This window comes from Mercurialis annua, linkage group LG3 (assembly GCF_937616625.2).
Source record: "Mercurialis annua linkage group LG3, ddMerAnnu1.2, whole genome shotgun sequence".
Taxonomy (NCBI): domain Eukaryota; kingdom Viridiplantae; phylum Streptophyta; class Magnoliopsida; order Malpighiales; family Euphorbiaceae; genus Mercurialis; species Mercurialis annua.
Window position 1 is genome coordinate 55,212,945 of NC_065572.1, and position 20,928 is coordinate 55,233,872.

At 34.6% G+C, this 20,928-nt stretch overlaps 1 protein-coding gene across 3 annotated transcripts; it reads right to left on the reverse strand.

Annotated features, from left to right (window-relative positions):
* Positions 1-606: 606 nt before the first annotated feature.
* Positions 607-20,604, reverse strand: LOC126671877 (vacuolar protein sorting-associated protein 54, chloroplastic). 3 transcript variants are annotated; one of them, XM_050365692.2, is made up of 19 exons: positions 19,498-20,601; positions 18,734-18,796; positions 17,200-17,279; positions 16,584-16,701; positions 15,974-16,051; positions 14,426-14,582; positions 14,226-14,314; positions 12,501-12,757; positions 8,591-8,762; positions 8,423-8,506; positions 7,928-8,325; positions 7,489-7,642; positions 7,140-7,221; positions 6,164-6,243; positions 5,137-5,298; positions 3,706-3,773; positions 2,517-2,597; positions 2,176-2,412; positions 607-874 (listed from the first exon to the last, which is right to left on the reverse strand). In XM_050365692.2, the coding sequence occupies exons 1-18, from the start codon at positions 20,317-20,319 to the stop codon at positions 2,277-2,279; spliced, it is 3,081 nt and encodes a 1,026-aa protein (XP_050221649.1). In that variant the 5' UTR covers positions 20,320-20,601; the 3' UTR covers positions 607-874; positions 2,176-2,276. The 3 variants fall into 3 exon arrangements, with proteins under 3 accessions (XP_050221649.1, XP_050221650.1, XP_050221651.1); XM_050365693.2 differs by having other exon boundaries at positions 15,974-16,048; positions 19,498-20,600; XM_050365694.2 differs by lacking the exons at positions 607-874; positions 2,176-2,412; positions 2,517-2,597; positions 3,706-3,773 and having other exon boundaries at positions 5,160-5,298; positions 6,164-6,236; positions 19,498-20,604.
* Positions 20,605-20,928: the final 324 nt, after the last annotated feature.

Genomic DNA, 20,928 nt, shown 5'->3' on the forward strand with positions numbered 1-20,928 from the left:
GATTATCAGCAGAACCGAACCAAAATTTTCCCTTCATTCCTGTTCGGTTTTCAGTAGATAATTGTATCAATTTATCATGCTGAACCATTTTAGAAACTTTAAAAATGTATTTAAAAGGAGAAACAATTTAAAAATGAAAATAAATATCAGAAATATCTTTACGCCTTTTTCTTTTTGAAAACATCAAAGATAAAATTTATTGCATCCCAAGTCTTTGTACGTGACAGAGGCTAAAGCATTTGGTACATTGAGAGTCCAATTAACGGGTAGGGGCTTTGATTTCTGTATGCTTTGGGTAGGAAATATGCAGCTTTTGTTAGACAGATTTACCATAGTAGCAAATGCCAAGCACTGACCGAAAAGCTAATGACCGAAGAACTTTCCTAAAAGAAAATCTCAATTGGAAGCTCAAGCTGTTCTCTTAAGGAAAACTCAAATAGATGTAAAAATGTCGATCCGTCTCAGAATGCTAACTAGCACAGCTACTACATGCTTTATGCGGAAGCTGTAACAAAATATTCAAAAAGCATGAGCATGCGGAAATAAAAGCTTTGCATTTCACATCAACATCCTATTCTCTTGACTGATATAAAGAAAACCTTGCAGTTCAGGAGAAGACCACCAAAAAAATAAATGAAATGGATCTCAGTGGTGACATTACAATACAATTATCTGGATATGAAGCGCTCAAGCATCACAAATTGATACAGGGAATAAACATGGTAACTAATACCAGCTGTTTGCTATTTCCGACTAACAAATCGTATACGAAGTGTAAACTGCTACAAAAATTTCTGCTTCAGAGACACTTCCTGCCGCAACTTTTTAATGTGACTCAATAGTAATCTACTCTAGCTAAAAGCAAACAAAGCACCTGGAGAATAGCAAATCAGTAGCACCAAATGAGTTTCATATGTAAAACTGAAAGAGAAACATTTTCATTTTTGTGTGAACTGAAAAGAAAATGGAATCAACTGTTTGTCTGTGCTGCATACAATCCTAAAAGTTTAGGCTTGGCTCGTCTGAATTTAACATACTCAAACTCAAGCTTGCTCGAGCTTCACAAGTAGAATATGCAGCCTCGACAAGTTTAAGTGGAAAAAACTTGAGTCTTTTTCTAAGGAGAACGCAATGCTCTTGAGCAGCTATTTAGGAAAACAGATATAGAACAGCACATCAAGCATAAAATTAAGTTCACTTCATAGTATTTAACCCCATGAATGTCAATTTGTCAATGGAGCTTATTTCACTTTTTCCTGGAGTTACATGATTTGCCTTGTCACTCATATTGCAATTTCAACTATCCTCAAGTACTAGGTATGTAAAACAAACTCTCCTTTATCAGATTCAGAGCCCAACTTTAGAACCCTTTACTTACTCCAATGTAACCAATGATATCATTTCACTGATGCTAAACACTATATAAAAATATCTAGATAAGTTATGTGGACGTTTTTATGAGTCTTTAGTTGTTGGGACAGCACTCAATTCTAGTTATTTCTTTCTATTTTAATATATCAACATGGAATTCTATAAACTAGACAAAAGCAGTGTGTTTGTGGGTGTGGTGGGGGTGGGGGGGTAGATATTATAAATTTAAGAACTGGAACCGGACTGAAATCAGTTCAGGCCCCAGTCCCTGGGTCCATGAGACAAGAACTGGGCTGGACCTGCCAATTAACATGGCTAGTGAGATAGCACAACACCAAAATGTAATCACAGGTTTATATACTGTCACAGTTGAAAATAATTATTTTTGACAAAAAAAAAAATTGTGATATTTATGCTGTTTGAATAATGAGAAACAAGACAACGGAAGTCACGCAAACCCGAGGAAACCAACAACACTATTCATGTAAGTGACAGTAAAACCAATACTCAAAATGAGATGAAACCAAATATCTCAATCGAAAGCAACGAGACAAATCATGTAATTTAAGTGAAACCAATAATCAAAAGGAGATGAAACCGAATATCTCTAGTTCTTCTATGTTCCTATAATAAGTTAGTTGATAGATGATAATTAAGCCTGTTTATAGCAAGTCTTAAGATTTGTGACTGAGTTGTAAAATTGAATTTATCAATTTTTTCCCATATATTTGTGATAAAAGAAATTCAGTCAGCAAATAAAGCATTAGACACTTGAGAACTGATAAGCATGTCAAAACACATTACCTCAATTTTAATCTACAAGGTAAGTGTACACGCTGAGAACTGGTTCTGAGATGTATCCTCCGCCAAAAAAACTACTTTTGATGCTTCACAGCTATTATTTCTTAACCAGTTTCAGCTCCAAACTTTTGTACCAAGAATTCATCCAGTTGGCCCCAGTTAGGGGTATTAGATTTACTCGAGTTATCAGTAGGTAATGATCTAATGCATCCAAGGATGTGTTTTATATCACGATGAAGCCTGTCATGTGATGTAAGGAATATGATTACCAAAAGCAGCAGATAAAACATTAAACAAATGCTTTTATTCAGGATCTTTGTTAAGGGAATACGACAAAAATATACCTGTCCTTCGCTTGTGGAGTGCTGATTTCCAATCGTGAAAATGCTTCTGATATTTGTGAATGAAAAATTACGACGACATGCCTGCAAACAGCATGCCACATGAATCCCATAGTCCTTACCGTTGAATTCAGGAATTTAAAGAATGATATTAACGGAAAAAAGAAAAATATTCATGCTTGACAGATAATGCATCATACTGAAGTATGCAGCCTAGAAAAGGCAACTTAAAGAAAGTGTAAACGGGTAGAGAAACAACTGTCTTGCCATCTTTCATTTGCCATTGTTATGATGAAAAAGCTTTTGTAAATGGCAACTCCCAAAAATTGCAAGTGATATTGTGATAATCACTATGGGCTTTGTGAAAATGAAATACATGTATAATTGTGCGATGACTTTAATGGGTCAAAATTTTTTTACCATCCATATGCAACTCCAAACTTGGACAGACAAGAAAAAACTCATAAATACAAGCAGTTCCAGAATAATGTCTTACACTAATTCTTTCAAAAACGTAACGTCAATATTTTAGCAAGTCAAAATTATATGTAAACTCTGGCTTCTTTTGTAAGACAAAGAATGTTGGAAGATGACATCATGATTGGTTCAAAAGTATTTGGTTATCAGGTAAGATCAACCAACCACAACCGCCCCACCTTAGTACAAGAGGATAATACTACTAACACAAAAAGAGCATTGTGAAAATCACAAGTTTCTTTTTGTGCATGGTCTGATCCAGTGTCAACTCCACTCTTTTTCCAGTATGCGAAATTGATAAATCCAATTGCACCAACTCTATAAATTTAAATTATTATATGAAGTAGCAACCAAAAAGGAACAGTTTATAAATTGATCAGCTTATGAACAGTTTATAAATTGATCAGCTTATGACAAGTATCTTATTTACAAAAACCCTCCACAGCTATAATATATTCTCATTTTTCAATCATGATTCTGCTGTGCTCGTGGTTTCTATCTTTAAGAATGAATGAACCAATAACACAATTACAAGCTACTCAAGGTGTATAAGAAAAACTCAGCTTCAGTATCAGGGAATTTTTTATTTTCAGGTTGTTCTATAAAATTTGCATCATCTACAATGCAAAACAGGTCATAGAAAATGGAAAGGAAACAAACAGTGCTCTCTAAACGAAGGAATTTTTTTATTCTCCATGGTAAGAACAAAACTCACCTAAAAATTAATTGAACATCCATCTCAAGTAAAGTCCGAGACAAGACTCGTTGAAGGTATCCAACCTCCTGAAAAAAGAAAAAAAGAACAATCATGTTTAGTACATAGAGAAAACTCTGAATAAATTAAAGGAAAACAAGTAACATAATAAACAAAAAACAATTATCTAGTATCATTACAATAATAATTTCTACCAACCAGCATATTTTTTCAGAAGTACAATTTCCAGAAGCAAATTACTCTTTAGTGAAAAAGCTAATCCACTTGGTGAAAATGGTAAGAACCTATCTCCATATTCAAGATAAAAAAAGAAAGAGTGCCAGTGCCTATCTCCATATAAATGTTATGTTCTAAACTCTTTAGAATTCAGACGGAAAAATGGGCAAAACTAAATTAGGATACAAAAGAGAGAGAGGGACGGATCATAATGAGCTGAGAGTCTGAGACGACAGTAGAATTCCGGATTAAAATTTTTCGGCTGAATTCATTTAGTGACTTCCCGTTATTGGTAAAATTAAAATTTGGTTACCAAAATGTAAAAATTTGAAAATCAGTAATCGTTCCGGAAAAACAAAATAGTTTCTACTAGCCACAACAAAATTTAACCTCGAATCCCTATTTGGAGGGTTGCTTTATTCACATCTTGTTAAATTTTTTGGTAAAATTATCATTTTATGCTATTTTATTAATATTTTATACTACCTAAGCTTATATATAGGGAAAAGGGTCATTTATGCCCCTAAGGTTTGTCTATAGGATCAAGCAAGCCCTCAACGTTCGGAAAGGTTCAAATATGCCCTCAATGTCTTAAAAAATGAACCAGGCCCCATTTTGACCTATAAATGAAACGTAGAGGGCCTGTTTGTCGAAAATGGGGGGCCTAACTGTTTATTTTTCAAGATGTTGGGGGCATATTTGAACCTTTTCGGACGTTGAGGGCTTACTTGATCTTAGAGGCAAACCTTAGGAGCATAGATGACCCTTTTCCCTTATATAAATGGTATCTAAACAACATCAATTAAATACAAAAGAGAAAGAAAAAACAAGCAATAACAACCAGTGGCAGTCAAACTACAACAGAGGCGAGCAGCGTGCCTTTCTTGCATCTTGTGCTCAGAAACAAGCACATGCCTGGGCATCTAATCATAATAGGAGGGCTATAAATAAAGCTTGCTGAGAATTAAGCATGAAATGCTCTGCAACAAGCAAGCTATGGCACAAAGTTAAGTGACTACATAACAAAATCTACATCGTTAACTGTTTCACATGGAATCTTTTCAATCACCAATAAATCTCTCTACTCTCTCTCCCCTCCACTCTCTCCCTCTCTCACCCATCCAGTCACTCACACAAAGACAGTCACATGATTTACAGACAATAATTCTCACAAAAGATACTGAGCCATGAATTAAACTATTTAGTTGTGATTACCTTCGTAAGAGATCGAGCAAATTGACTGGGCTGTGAATCAGCATCTTCAGGTCTGTTCCAGGTCTCAACAATTTGAGGCAACCCACGTAAATGAACCAACAATCTTTCTCTCATTATCTGAACCAGCTTTGTATGTATTTCCTCTCGGTGAACCTTGTAATCCTAAATAATAATCATATCCAAGGATAAACAATATAAACTGTAACTATTGTAGACCTTAAAAGAAAACTTAAAAAAATATTTTTCCTAAATTTAAAACAACAAAACGAAGACAAGAGGAAAGCTCAACTCAAAAAGTGCACATACAAACCATACTAGCATTTCAAGAAGTTGCACAAAATTCCATCAAAACAATTCAGCCGCCCAAAAAGTCTATTATGAAAAAGAAAAGTAACCACAAAACTGTAGTACAAGCACATGGAATGGAATTATGGAAGTATAGCTGCCAAAAAATTAAATGGCATCAAGAGGGAAACGACAGCAAAAGAAATCGAGGGGTCTAGATAATTAACATGAAAGAAGGAGAAAGTAAACAAATAAAATGACATCCATTACAGACTATTATGATGCAAACACAATGGCAAACACATGAATTACAAAGTTAAGATAATCACAATGTATCACCTCAATGTCTACCCTCATTTCATAAGAGCAGATCTAAGAACATTCAAATGAAGTTCAGTTCAAAATAACAAATGATACTCCAAGTACGCCAACAACAACCCAACACCCTACTCAGTCCATAAGAATAAGCAAACTAAATTTAGGAAAAAACAAAAAGTTAGGAGATTGAAATGAAAATTAAAAATAAATGAGTCAAAATTGGTGTTCACATCAGAAATCAGTAAGGGAAGAGCTAGTAGCTTCAACTGAGATTCAATATACATGAGTAAATTTTAATACCAAAAAGTGCTCCAATAATAACTAAACGACCTTTTATCGCCTTCCATGCAAAAAAATACATCAATGCCAAGTGCGAATGATATAAAAGTACTATTAAAGACAAGTAATTTTTTTAAAAGCGTACCTGTGCTACACGATCAATCTCGAGGAGCAGTAATGCCTTTCTTGTCTCAGGTACTTTGAGGAAAAGAATACGCCTGATTTCTTAGTCCAGACATAAAGCACAAAGGTAAGCTTATTCAGAAATGCTGGTTAAGTTCAAAAGGAAACTATATATATTGACAGACCAACAAGGAAATTTTGCAACAAAAAAAAAGAACTGAAAGCTAAAGGATAAACAAAAAGTAATTCATTCAAAAGAAGCAGCAAGAATGAAATTGATAAACCACCTAGAAAATTTTTCAACATTTATTCCATGAGCCAACCTTGACATATACAAGGAACATGTTGGAGTCATTAGGCCCACAGACACGAAGCCACCTTAGAAAGAGTGGGGTCAAATGACCCCACCAAGATTGTCCAAATGTTTAGAAGTCCTTGAAGTTTATGTATATATATTCTTACTAAATTTTGTATTTTGACCCCAATGCATCAAAAACTCTCCCTATTATAATTTCTATATCCAATTTTGACCCAACTAACGATACGTCCTGGTTTCGCCCCAGTTGGCCCATATGTTTTTGTATAGATACACTTGTTTCATTAAAGTGAAGGTCGATTAAATAAAACACGGTACAATATACCAACACGATTTACTGAAATGTGGACCCCGGGATGTGTTAAACAGATTTCGAGAAATAAAGATAAAATGAAGGGAAATGATAAAATAAAATGCTAGGTGAGCTATACCAAATAAACATGGCAGGCTGACTATGAAAACCTACATTTCTTTAGCAAAAGGATCAAACAGCTGGTGGAAAAAGTGAATGAACTATTTTCACAAAGAGAGATGGATAATAAGCCTCAACTTCACATGGTAAAAGTTATCATGCAGCAAGAAGTATTTTCAGGATTGTCCCCATTAAGTAATTACTGTGAAGGTTAATGATAACCCTGATAATAATGACATGAAGCAGCAGCATCTTGGCATATCAGCTTACCAGGAATAATAGCATATGTACAACTGACAACCTGACTTGCAAGGGCCAAGTGCTTAGAGGTGATAGACTTCAATCCAGACACCTGCAACATGGCAAACACCTCGGTTACAAGAAGCAACAATATCCAAGATTTCGTCAATTTGAGATGGCAGACAATGGCATCACATGAAATATGTAGAAAATGTGCAATGGTAAAAATAATAAGCAAAGGTCATGTATGTCCACAAGATGAGAAAAGTTCATCTGATAGCAGTTTCATGTTCCATAGCTTTTCTCATAGATATACCAACATACAATGTAACACTTTGGACAGCATACATGTCGGCAATTAGAAAATAGAAACTTTTACCTGCATGGCACCAGCTCCAAGAACAAGCTGACAGGTCCTTGTATTGAAGAATTTTAATATCTCCACAACACGTTGAACAACTTCCGAAGACAGTGCTGGCAAAAAATTATTCATATCAATGTACTCTGACAACATCTTCAGCAATATTAAGCCACTGGTCAAGAAGAGAAAAAGGGAAAATATTACAATTTTATTAATATTGCTAACTTCAGAAAATTTACTTAATGTCGCTATTCCAACCGCAATAGATAACAAAAAGAAATAATGGGAAGATGATCGTCATATAGATAGGAAGAAGGTAAAATAATATAAAGACTAAAGCTGGATAACAACCTTTCAATAGGATAATGATAAGATTTATGGAATAAATAATTATTTGGTAAGGGGCAATAAATAAAAAAAAAAGAATATGCGGACAAAGTTAAATGACAAAACTAACCAATTCACCATGTGATAACCAACACCTCCACACATAAGTGTTTGAGCAGCAGGTTTTCCACGGTCCTTAGCATTAGTGTTGCTCTGAGTGGAAGAGATTGTAACACCGGTGTTATTGCTTTCTGTTGCTTCAGATGAAGGAGAAGACTTCACTTCCGCAGCATTTTGCAGTGATATTTCACTCGAGTCCATCCTCACAGGTTGCTGAGCATTTTGTACTTCAGTGTCAGTCACAAGTGGACCATCGTTGCTTGTGACCACTTCACCTTGTGCATCATCTAGATCCCCAGAAATCAATGTCTCGGAAGAAAATAGTGAGGACACAATGACCTGAAATTCATCCGGGACATCAACTTCCACCCATGTCTCTTGATCAAGCACTGCCTTAAGTTTTGTCATCTACAATGACCAGTGTCTAGGTTAGCTTTATTGATAAGTAAAAAGTAAAAATACACTAAATAACCCAAAAAGAATAACAAAATAGTTGAAAACTAACTCGCATTTCATGCTGGATGTCTACAAAAGCTTTGGCCTGAGACTGCAGTGTTCCACGAATACTATACCCCAACCTTCCACCAATCTGTTTATGTTAGCAACATGAATAGCATCACCAACATTGACAGATGAATTTTGCAGGAATAAATAAGCAAGGGAAAAAAAATACCCTCTCGGTCGCAGTTATAAACTCTTGAGTGATCATGTGAATGCTCAAGAACTCCTGTAGTCTCAACTTAGGATGGAGAAGAGCGCGGACACCAAGGAGCTTTGCCCATCTACCATGAGCAGCATCACATGCAGCAAACACAGCTTCTGCATTCTCTCGTAACACATCAGCCCTGCCAAAAAAACAAATAGTTTATATCACTAAAATTGATTCAAGAAGATAATGATGTGGCATGTAGAAAGAAAAAAATTGGCATCAAATGTTGGCCAGATACTAATTCATACAAACTGGTGAGTGGTGACTGCATTAACAAGTCCTGTCATAATCCAGAGCGTGATTGGTTGACAGAATATGATAAATAGAGAAGGAAAGAAGCCTTCTCAGTTTTGGTCAAAAATTCCAGTTACAGCAACAACAACCAGATATATATAAATTTAATTCTTAAACTTAACTAAGATAGAAGAAAGAGAATCACATAGGATTTGTTTTCAACTAGCGATGCCGCAAATCATGGGGCACAATACTGATTATCATAAACAAAGAGAGATATTCCCCAAAAGAAATGCAAACATTCTGCAGGGACCAAAGAGCTTTCATAAGATGATAAAAGCTAAATTGGATCAATGTAATTTTTCTCTCTTAATTATCACAATACCACTTCAGTCAACAAAAGATTGGGGTCGTTCTCCAGTAGTCTTGCTAGCATTACAAGAGACTCCATCTACAACACCCTCAATACTGCCAGAGAGACGATCATGTCTGAAGCACCCATCATTTAGGCATTCAATAACCAGAGTTCAATTAGAACGTGATTCCACAGACAATAGCAGCATTTTTAGAAGTAAACAAACACAATCGTACATGACCACTATCCCCATTTGACCAGGGCAAGTCCATAAGCTAACTCTTAGAGATGTCTATTTGCCAGACTGTCTAACTAAACTGAAGGGGTATGGTTAACATGCACTGCAATAGAAAACCCATACAATTTTCAAGTGTTTGATTTTAGGGGCCGTTTTGACATTTGCTAATTGAATTCTCAATTGAACCATCTTAGCCACTTCTCCTGGCATCCCTGATACAATTCTGAGGTAAGGGATTTTCCTTGTTTAATCATGTATCACAGTCACTTCTAGTAATTTATCGTTCGATGCATGACCGAAAATGATCCATGAGTTGACAGAGTTGTCCTTTCAATGGTACAGTGGTACTTGTGATATTTCAGCTTGAGAGTTGAGACAACTGGGTTCCATTTGATTGTATAACATACATAGTCTTCCTGACTGAATGTCTTCTGTTTTTACTCTAAAGAACTTTCAAGCAGGGTCAACTTTTTTTTTCCCACAAATAACTTCTTTTACTGAAACCTCTAAAATGATTGCACATCAATAATAACTAGAATCTTTATCTAATGCACTTTAGTTCTATGCATTCTTAAACATCCTTCATGGGGTAATAGTATTTAAAAAACTCTTGCTAAGAACACCCCAAAAGTTATCATATGCAAATGACCTTTGATTGCTCCAAACAACAGCCCTTAAAAAAAATGGAAGTCTTGACAAGAGGATAGCTCTCAATAAAATTAAACATCAAAAAAGCAACTTCACCAATTCAACACAAGAAGCAGAATATATTCACCTAAACATCCTTCATGGAGTAAAAGAATGGGGTGATTACTAAAAATCCCTGAGGTAAGGTCAAAACAACCAAGTCCCCCTCACATTTGAAAAATATAAAGTTTCCCCCCTAACGTTTGATCAAATTAACTAAACCCCTCTGTCTGTTAATAATGTCAATTAACTCGGTCAAAGGGTCAAAGTTTAAAATAAAGTTAAATTGATCCCTGAACTTATTTTTCATTTGTAAATATCCGGAAAAAAAAAATTCTAAAAATAGTTTACAATTATTTATAAAATTACAATGTACTTATATTAATTTTAGATTACCATATTCTTAATGGATATTGGCTAAACAAATCCTAACGTTACAAGTTTATAGCGATTTAATCTCATTATTCAAAACGTTACCGAACAAATCCTAACCTTTTCATTTTTTGCAATTTGTAGCCCAAACCGTTGTTCAGCAATTTTGTGCATATATGGCCAACGTTTTAAAAATGTTCCAAATAAAATCCTAACCTTTCGTGTTGTTGCACTATATAACCTAAAAAAGGAGACAAAATTGCCGGAAAACGGACTTGGGCTACAAAATACAAAAACATGAAACATTAGAATTTGTTTTTTAACGTTTTGAACAATGGGATTAAATCGCTACAAAGTTATTACGTAAGGATTTGCTTTGCCGATACCCTATTCTTAATGATAATAATAAAGAAAATATTATTATTATTGTTAAAAAAATATTTGAAAATATTTGTAAAATTAGGAGTTGATTTTTTAAAAGATAAATAGAATTATTCATTTTTATAGATATACCAAAAAAAGAAAAATATTTACTTTGTGTATTTAGTTACTTTAATCTTGAATACATTTTATTGTTAGTAAAAAGTTAAATACCGCTAGTTAAGTTCAGTATTGAAAATTTATAATTTTTTTTTTGTACAAAATAAAATAGTCATAAAAAAATTATAATTTATCTTGTACAAAATTAAAAAAAATTAATACGCTATCAAAGCACTAAAATATACTAAAATTATACTACCGGTATTACAATTTTACTTAACATTAAAATTTATTAGGATTACACTAATAGTATATATAAAGTAAATGCAGTGTTATTAAAAGCGCTCGCCTGAGCGCCTAAAGCGCTCAGGCGAGGCGCCACAGACTGATGGCGCCTCCAGACCTTCCAGTCGAGGCGCCTTCAGTAAGGCGAGCGCTTTATTTGCTTAAGCGCTCGCCTTGGAATATGAAAAAAACACGCTTTTTTGAATTTTTTGTATTTTTACGTTTTTTAGGTGACTTTTACTCTAATCTAGACATTCCTATTTGATAGCCTTAATTAATGCCTTAATTAATGCTTTAAATGGATTTAACTTAGGAAATTTAAAGTCTTTTAGGAAGTCTAAAAGTCTATTCAAGTTTCTATTTAAGTGTTTAGGATTAAGTAAAACACAATAACTTCAAATTAAAATATACGTTAAGTAAAAAGCAGAGCCTTTTATTCTTTCTTCTCACGCCATGGATAGCCAACCTCAACCATGCACTGATGGTTCAACACCCACTGAAAAGAAGAAGGATCCGGGATGGAAATACAACTACATGCAAAATCCTAATGACCCAAATCCAGTGATTTTTTACTAAATATATATATATAAATATATATATTTAATATTTTTAGGTATAGGCGCCTTACTTCGATAAGGCGAGCGCTTTTTTAGCGCTTCTCGCCTCGGGCGATATATGGCTATCTCGCCTTGAGAGCGCCTTGCGCCTTAAACAACACTGAGTAAATGTTTATTTATATTTTAATAAAAACAATCAATATTGTATTAAAAAAATCAACTCCTAGTTTTATAAATACTTTTAGAAAAATTTTAATAAATTTATTTGGTTTTTAAGATTTTTTGGACTTTTATGAATGAAAAATAAGTTTAGGGATCAAATTAAACTTTATTTTTTACAATTTAACCCTTTGACTTAGTCAATTAACGTAGTTAAATGACAGAAGGGGGAACAAGTTAATTTGATAAAACGGTAAAATTTTATATTCCTAAAATGTGAGCAGGGACTTGGTTATTTTGACCTTACTTCAGGGGTTTTTATTAATTATCCCTAAGAGAATCTAAAGAAATTTTTGCTAAGAACACCCCAATAGTTATCATATGCAAATGACATGAGGGTGCTCAAGACTACAGCCGCTAAAAAAATGAAAGTATTGACAAGTGGGCAGCTAAAATTAAACATCAAAACAGCAACTTTACCAATCCAGCACGAGAAGCAAAATTCACCTGAAATTTCTAGTCATATTTGAGGGACTTGCTGCATCGTTAGTTTTCCCCTGAGACGAAGGAGCCTTGCCAGCATTTCTTTGAGACAAAAATGGGGCGATTGGACCACCGAGACTGTCATTCTCTTGAGCTATTTCAGCAGCTGCAGCACCGATTACGATTGCAGCAGCAACTGAATCAGCAGCGTAATGTCCATCAAGGTTGCACATAATCCATTCAATTGCCTTTTTCACTTCAGCAGCCCGCAATAAATGGGCCTGCATTCACTAAAAGAAAAGTAATCATATTATATCTTAATTTGATGGAACTGAAGGAAAAAGATAGATTAACAGACAATACTCCATAATATCACAATTGGGGGGGGAAGAGACCATTGTCAAGGAAAATCCAGAAACTATAACCAAGCTAAGCATCCAAATCATACACAACATCAGACATGCTCTTTTGGAGGAGACAATACCCTCAAGAATAGGATAGAATACAAAAGTAGGTGAATGAAAAAGGTATGCATGTGGAGATGTTCTCATTTCATCTCATGCAGCTAATTTTTAGACTTTAGATCGAAATAGGCTGAAATCATCGAAAAATACCTCACTTTTTTGACTTTTTTGGTTTATGGCCCAAACTTTTAAAATCATCAATTTTAGCCTATTTTTCAATTTTCAGTTTCAATTATAGCCATCTTTTCAAATTAGAGTGGAAAAAAGTTCAAATAATGCCCTCATATTGCTTCATATTGTTTCATTTTGTCTTTTTACCATCAAGAAACCTGAAGGGCATATTTGAACCTTTTTCCCCTATAATTAAACAGAGGGTACAATTGAAACTGTACAGTGAGAAATGGGCTAAAATTGACGATTTTGAAAGTTTGGGCCATAAATGAAAAAATAGAAAAGGTGGAGTATCTTTCAATGATTAAGCCATCGAAAAATGATAACAGGTAAACTAACAGTTCCTTAAAACAAGCTCCTCAAACAGTTTGATCCGTCACAAAAATACTTGATCACAGTGAAACAGCCCCTTTTAGTTTTATAGATTTCATGCTACTTAACCAGGGAAGTGCTAACCTCTAAGGAGTGAGGCAAAGGGACAAACTATCATTACAAAATACAGGTTGTTGTGTGTCAAGGTGATACTTTCAGCATCTATGCGAGCATTTATTTTAGAGCTTTTAAAGAGTCTAGTTCAATCAATGTCCAACTGGATCAGAGGGCTTTTCTTTTTCAGTTTGTTCTTAATGTTCTCATTGGTCCTAGTAGTATGTGAATGTGACATGATAATAACTAACCTTGCACCTGTACTGCCATTTGTTCCTTTTTATAATTAGACCTATTTATCTCTTAAAGATAGAAAAATCCAGTCCAAGCACTCAAAGATTGTTATGCATACTTACTCAATAATTGGAAAGATAGATTTCAGTCAATAGCACATAAGTAGCATTACACAGCTAAGCGAAATATTGTACTCTATTGTGTGTGCATGAGTTACAGTTTTAATTCTTTAGTATAATATATAGCCTGTGATCCTCAACCTTTTTGAGCTAGAACTACAATTTTGATAGAGTCAAATAAAAATTTAGCTGCAATACACAGCCTTCAATAAATTAACATAGCCCATAAGTACAAGAGAATCCAAGCATCAATTCACAAAGAAATTCCAATGCATCACCATCTAGTAACTTCAAAACCTCAGAACTAGGAATGATACTAGTGAAGTATACATTACCGCTACGATCTTGAAAATAGCACTTAGAAGTTGAACAAAACTTTCAGATGACAAGCTCTTTAACTTGGTTGCAAGAGATAGATTTCCACCTGAATTGTTTTAAGAGATCAGAGATGGAGCAGAAGCACAATAAATCACTCAGATGCAAGGAAATTCAATCTAAGAGATCAGAAACTCCTTTAGTATTATTTTGAACTTACCATCTGCTTCTACTGTTCGGTCTCCAGTACTGAAATCCGACTCTAATGGTCGTGCCATAAGAATAGGAAGTAGCTCTGCAACCGCATTTTTTATAGCAGTTTTCATGTCAGCAGTAAGTGTATCACGGTACATCCTCAACACGGTAGGAAGCTTAGCCTAAAAAGAAAAAAAAAACAATTGGATCATCAGAATGCATACACTGTATCCAGGGGTAAAACCATTTCCACCAATGTTAATTATATAAAACTAAACAATGAATAAATGTTCAAACAAAATTGTGATTAAATGTTAGCTATCAACAACTGGAATAAGTTAGCTAGATGTAATCTATTGCTTCTTTTTGTTTTCTTTAATATTAATGGGATTTAAATGGTGAAGATGTCTTGTTCAAAAAAATGGTGAAGATGTAAGAGAACACACCTTAAAATGCTTCAATAGAAAACATTTCAATTGTGTTAAATTTCTTTGCAAAAATTTCCAAGAAAGGCACAGTATAGGAGAGAAAGGCATGTGCAACAACAAGGACAATCTCCAACTAAAGACCCATAATTACATGTAGGCTTTGTGTTTGTGGTGGAACCCTTAAGGGGTCATTTGGTTAACTAAATTTTGAGGGGGGGATCTTAAGGAAAATGAGAATGGTTCCCGGTCTTTGTTTTTGGTTGGAAAAATACATGAAAATAGAATGTGATTCCATTCCATCATCAATAAGAATTACCCATTTCCATTCTCCCCCGTGGGAATTGATTTCATTCTCATTTTTCTTCAACTCTCATTCCCATCTCTTACTCCACCAAACAATATAGAATATGAAATCAATTAATCCTATTTTCATTCTCTCATTCTCATTTCCAACGTTTAACCAAACAGACCCTAAGAAGGCTATAAAGTCCGTCCCAGTTCACTGAAAAAGATTACTCCTTTAATTTGGCCTAAATATTCCACCAACCTAAAAAAATACCAGGCGCCTAATGGCTAATACTCATGTGAAGATAGATAGTAAGGAACTACTCCATTTAATATTTTGTCTCCATAGGTAGGACAAGCATAATATAGTATTTGCAATCTGGAGAGCTTACATTGTTAGACCCATAGAGGCTAACTCCATTTATCACAAATGGGCACCAAAAGAATATGCCTTCTCTAATCAAAATTGCATTTAATATCAATTTTCACACAAACACATGTATGTGTGTATATATGTAAATATATATCTCGTACACACATGAAAACCAACCCAAGTAATTTCACTATGATGAATCATCAAAATATTAGCATAGGTGGCATAGAAGAGGATTTTCCAGTTAGCCACATCTAATTTACAAGAATCCAGATGTCACCAAAATCTGCATATATAGCAGTGAAACTTTCAATTTAAAACGCTAAAACAAGCTCAAGTAATAATTAAAGCAGTGTCAGACTAGACCAATATTATATAATTATTCTTGATCATACTAGCAACAAAAGGGCACATTTTAAGGGAGCTTGGAACCTCCACGAAGAATAAAAGACAGGGTATTAAAATGATTAGTATGCATCATACTCACTGTTCTAAGCAGCCCAACAATGTGAGGAAGGAGACGATCACGGAAATTAGAGGTTTCCTCTTCATCCAGAGTAACCTGCTAGCAAGAAAAGTTAATAAATTACACATTTTCATATAATAAGGAACAATAAAGTGAAACAACCACAAAAAATTAAATCATGGAGAGGATTTTAAATATGTAAAAAAAAAAGAGCACATGAAAATCAATTAAGGGAAGACAACAAAAGCATCACATGTTTTACTGTTTCAATACTCATCAATTGCTAAAAATAAGGGGAAATTAGGAAAAGCACCAAAACTAATTGAGTATATGCTTTTGGGTCTTATTTGAGATTCGCGCTTGAATCTTAAGATGCAGAATCACTCACAAACCATGGAATCAATAACAGCAAAACCAATCAACTCTTGGTTGATGCATCGTAAAATATCATAAATACACTACAGTGACTGTTGGCAATGTAGCAACATACATATATTACAAACAAATAAATCAGATCATTTCTTTAGCTACTACAATACAAGTCTCTGGTGAAAAGATTATTTATACAAACTTATGAAAAATGTGCACACTTCGTCAAAACTAGAAAATAGACACATAAAATTCAGCTTACATCAACATCTCTTCCATTAGTGAAACGAGAATCCCTGACTTTGGCTTTAGATATAATAACCTCATCAGTATTCACAGCATCATGTATTGCAGAATGCATAAACTCTGCTGAGAGGATACTACAAAATTAAATGTAAACAGTTATTATAAAGTACAACAATGAAATTAACTTTGTTTTTTATACAAATTTTAAGAATTTTTTTACTCAAATGAAGCAACTAGCAAAAGCTACAAAAAAGAATCTGGTAAAACAGCACTGCAACAAAGGTCAAACTCAATAACATTTAAAATGGTCAAGTCCAACATGATAGTTCATCAAACTCCAAAACCTAACCAACTCAGTTGAGAGCTCGGTGACCGTTCAAGAAAAATCCGCCAATGATTGATAGGCCATTCCTTCCCATCCGTAGGTGAAGAAAGAAAATAAAAGTTCCATAAATTGTGGAATAAATATGTGACAGATAAAAAAAAGTGCATTACAGTTATATTAACTGTAATACATGACATAAACGGGGGAAAAGTAACTATTGAGTAGCATATTCTCAACCACATATATATGGGTGACTTATTTTATGCAATATGTAAATCTCACTACTCTCTTTTGAAAGATAAAATACCTGTTAATGGAATCTATTGAAGTTGCTACATGATCCCGAAGGTGACGAAAGCAATGTAGACCAGTAAGCTCATCCCCATCCTGTCAAAGACACAACGTACAAGTTAAGGACCAAAATGAATAACTTGGAAAAAAATCCACAAACAAAAAAGAATATCAAAATTACACGTAGGCATAGTATAGAGAAAAAAGTTTCTGTAAGGTTAATAACAAACAACAAAACAAAGACCACATCTTGGGGAAAAGAATAGAGGAAAACAAACCTAATTTCCAAAAACAAACTGGCTCATTTATTTGTGTCATAGTCAAATTCCACAAGATGCTATAAACCCCTAAAATGCTATCCGCATTTTATAATGCATAAAGAGACGAATTAAGTATGTATTTCAACACAAATGCAACTTAAGCACGGAGCAATTCTTTGCCAAATAAAAAAGGCATTTGAATGGCTAAGGTATAGCATGATGTTTACCATGAAACGCTCATTGTTAGGTGATATTACTTCAGTTATTGCCAATGCCATCTACTAAGAAAAGATCCATTGAAATAGCTTTCAAGAAAATGGGGTCTTTTACACCAATCATAAAACCAAGCAGGGATGTCATATGCAAGCAACCCAATGCTGAAGTAAAGGTAACGTCAGATGTTTCACGTACACAGGAAGATACGCATCTAGAAACAACAAAGATGACTATACAAGTAATATGGCTATGAATGCAAATCCATAGAACTTATTTTCCATTTGATCATGCGAAATACAAGATACAACAACAATTCAGTGTCTATCAGTAGTGCAAAGGTACTATTTTAAATATGAAATTTTAAAGGGAAAAGGGTCATTTATGCCCCTAAGGTTTGCCTCCAGAGCAAGCAAGCCCTCAACGTTCGAAAAGGTTCAAATATTGCCCCTAAGGTCTTAAAAGGTGAACAACTAGGCCCCCATTTTGACTGATAAATGAGACGCTGGGGGGCTGATTGTTGAAATTGGGGGGCCTGGTTGTTCCCTTTTTAAGAAGTTGGGAGCATATTTGAACCTTTCTAGACGTTAAGGGCTTACTCTGGAGACAAGCCTTAGAGGCATAAATGACCCTTTTCCCAAATTTAAAAAAAAAATTGGAACACATAGTTAGTGTTAAACAAAGCTAGAAATTTAAATTTAAATTTTAACAAATCAAAACTAAATAATGATAGAATTGTATTTTAGAAATATATGGTATTGACTGCAAATTAGTAGGCAAACCTTTGAGGACACAAATGTAAGTTAGAAAGAACTCTAAGAGCCTACACATCATAGAAATTCCAAGGGCCATCACATCATACAACACGTATTGGCCAAGGTCAATTTCAAAGTTTAAAATCTGTGAATGTGAGATACTAAGAGCACCAGTTCTCCCTTTTGGATTTTTATAACCAAATTGACATTCATAAAATGAAAAAAGAAGAGAATGGGAAAAGAACTGGAATATGAAAAAGAATGACCACTTCTAAGCAAAGAAAACGATCAACGTTTTCCTGGAAACAAACTTGAGGCTTACCAACATATGTTGCAAATCATCAGTGACATCTAAAGCTCCTGAACAATCTGCAGATGCGACCAGCTGCACGACAGAAGCCAAAACTGCTTATATTTTCAGTCATCAAGAAAATCACAACTTAAAATCAGATATAGAATATGAAGGGGAAAAAAGCAACATAATGTTTGCATGGGTAGAATAATCCTTAAAATTGTTACATGAAACTGTTTATCATTTCTTCTCGAGGCATACAGCATTTCTGTATAAATTTAAGCATATATAGTGTAAATACTAATTTGAAGAATCGGAGCATGCCATACTAAATGAGAACCCATAAACCGAAGAACTTTTATGCAACTGTGATATCAACAGATAATTGCAATTGTTAGGATAAGCATTCTGAAGCATAAATAAAACAAACAGAGTTGTATTAAAATTGACCTATGTCCATTTCTAAATCAATATATATGTCTATAAACCCCAAAACTGAAAAAGCAAGAGTTTAATTCGATTTACCTATGTTCATTCAATTCTCAAGTGCATATAGAAAGAAGTAAAATCATGGCATTAGTGACACAATTTGCAATAATTCACTTGAATTCCAACTCCTAGGCATGATTTATTCCAAACCAAACCTACACTACCACAGAAGCTAGTGTTCAATCATATCAAAATTACAGCATACACAGCATTCAATACCAACAATTACAGTACATAACCAGCCAAACAAACATCAACCAACAGAGATATTTACATTTTACCGAAAAACAAGAGATAATAATTACCAATTTCAAAGCAGAAAGAGCTTGATTCACATATAAAATAACCCTCAATTTATGCTGCAAACCCAACAAATCACTTCTATTAACATTCAACTCCTGAATATTCCTCGCGGACTCAACTAAATCCTTATCCAAAAGCCTAATAGTCTCCTTCAACTCTCTAATCCTGCTACACCCTTCCACAATCTTCACATTGAGATCCTGCAGCTGCCCTTGCGCCTCGAAAAACGAATTGGACCGCAACGAAATCTCCTTCACTAAATGCAACTCAACCACATCCAAATACTGTGATAACTTCTCTTGCAAAACCACATTCTCACTCACATTAGAAAACGGACACGCTGCTCGAAAAGTCGGTCCGTCTTCCAATCGAAAATCCTCTTTAAAATACAAAGCCGGAACCTCTCGTAAACACGCAACCAACGCTTCACCTTGACCTGAATAATTACTATTATTACTACTAGTAATATCTTGACCTATATTGCTGTTTTCTTTAGTGTTGTGCTCCTGAATGTCTTCGAAACGTGAGTACGATTCGGAGATGGATGATAAGTAGGGTTTGAAATCGGATCTTGTTAATTCGGAGGATTTAGCGATTAACGGAGTGAATTCCGGTGGAGGAACGGAGGCAGAGGAGGAGGAGCTCCACCAGGCGGTCCAAGATCCTTCGGCGGAGTAGACACCGGACTTACCGACGTGCGGATTGTTGAGAATTGAAGAGAGGCTTTGGATTCCGACGTCGGAGACTGACTTAGCTAAAGTTGATGAGGTTGGTGAATCTTGCGGTGACCTTCCCAATTGTGAATGGGAAGGTTTTGAATCCATTTCTGTTGTTTTTCAGATTAGCAATAGAGTACTGAATTTTGTTTACAGATCTAATGTAATTTGATTTAGTTAAAGTTGGATCTCAAGGTGTGATAGTATGCTGCTTTTTTAGTTTGTTTAATGGCTTTATCAAATGGGACTGGTTCGATCAAGCAAATTTGTGTTTGTGTAATGGTGCTGGTGGGAAATTTTGATCTGAAGATTCTGAGAAAGAGAATGGTGGAGTGAGAGAGAAGAGAGATGGTTAGTGGCCTAGCTGGGCCGGGTGCTAGTTCAGTGCTTCCTAATGGATTAATTCCAAAAATGTACTAGTATAACTTTTTTTTTTGGGGCTTTTTGTCCAAACAACCAACTTATACTAATGAGGGAATTAGACTCAGTACTTGATTATCAAAAATAATTCCAAAAATACTTGAGCATCTTTTTTTTTTCTGTCAACACTTGATCCCATCTTTTTATTTCATCTAGCACTTGATTCCACCTTTTTATTTCATCCACCACTTGATTTCACTTTTTTATTTCATCCAACACTTAATCCAACTTTTTTATTTCGTCCAGCATTTAACTTCATTTTTTTATTCATCCAACATTTAACTCCATTATTTTAAG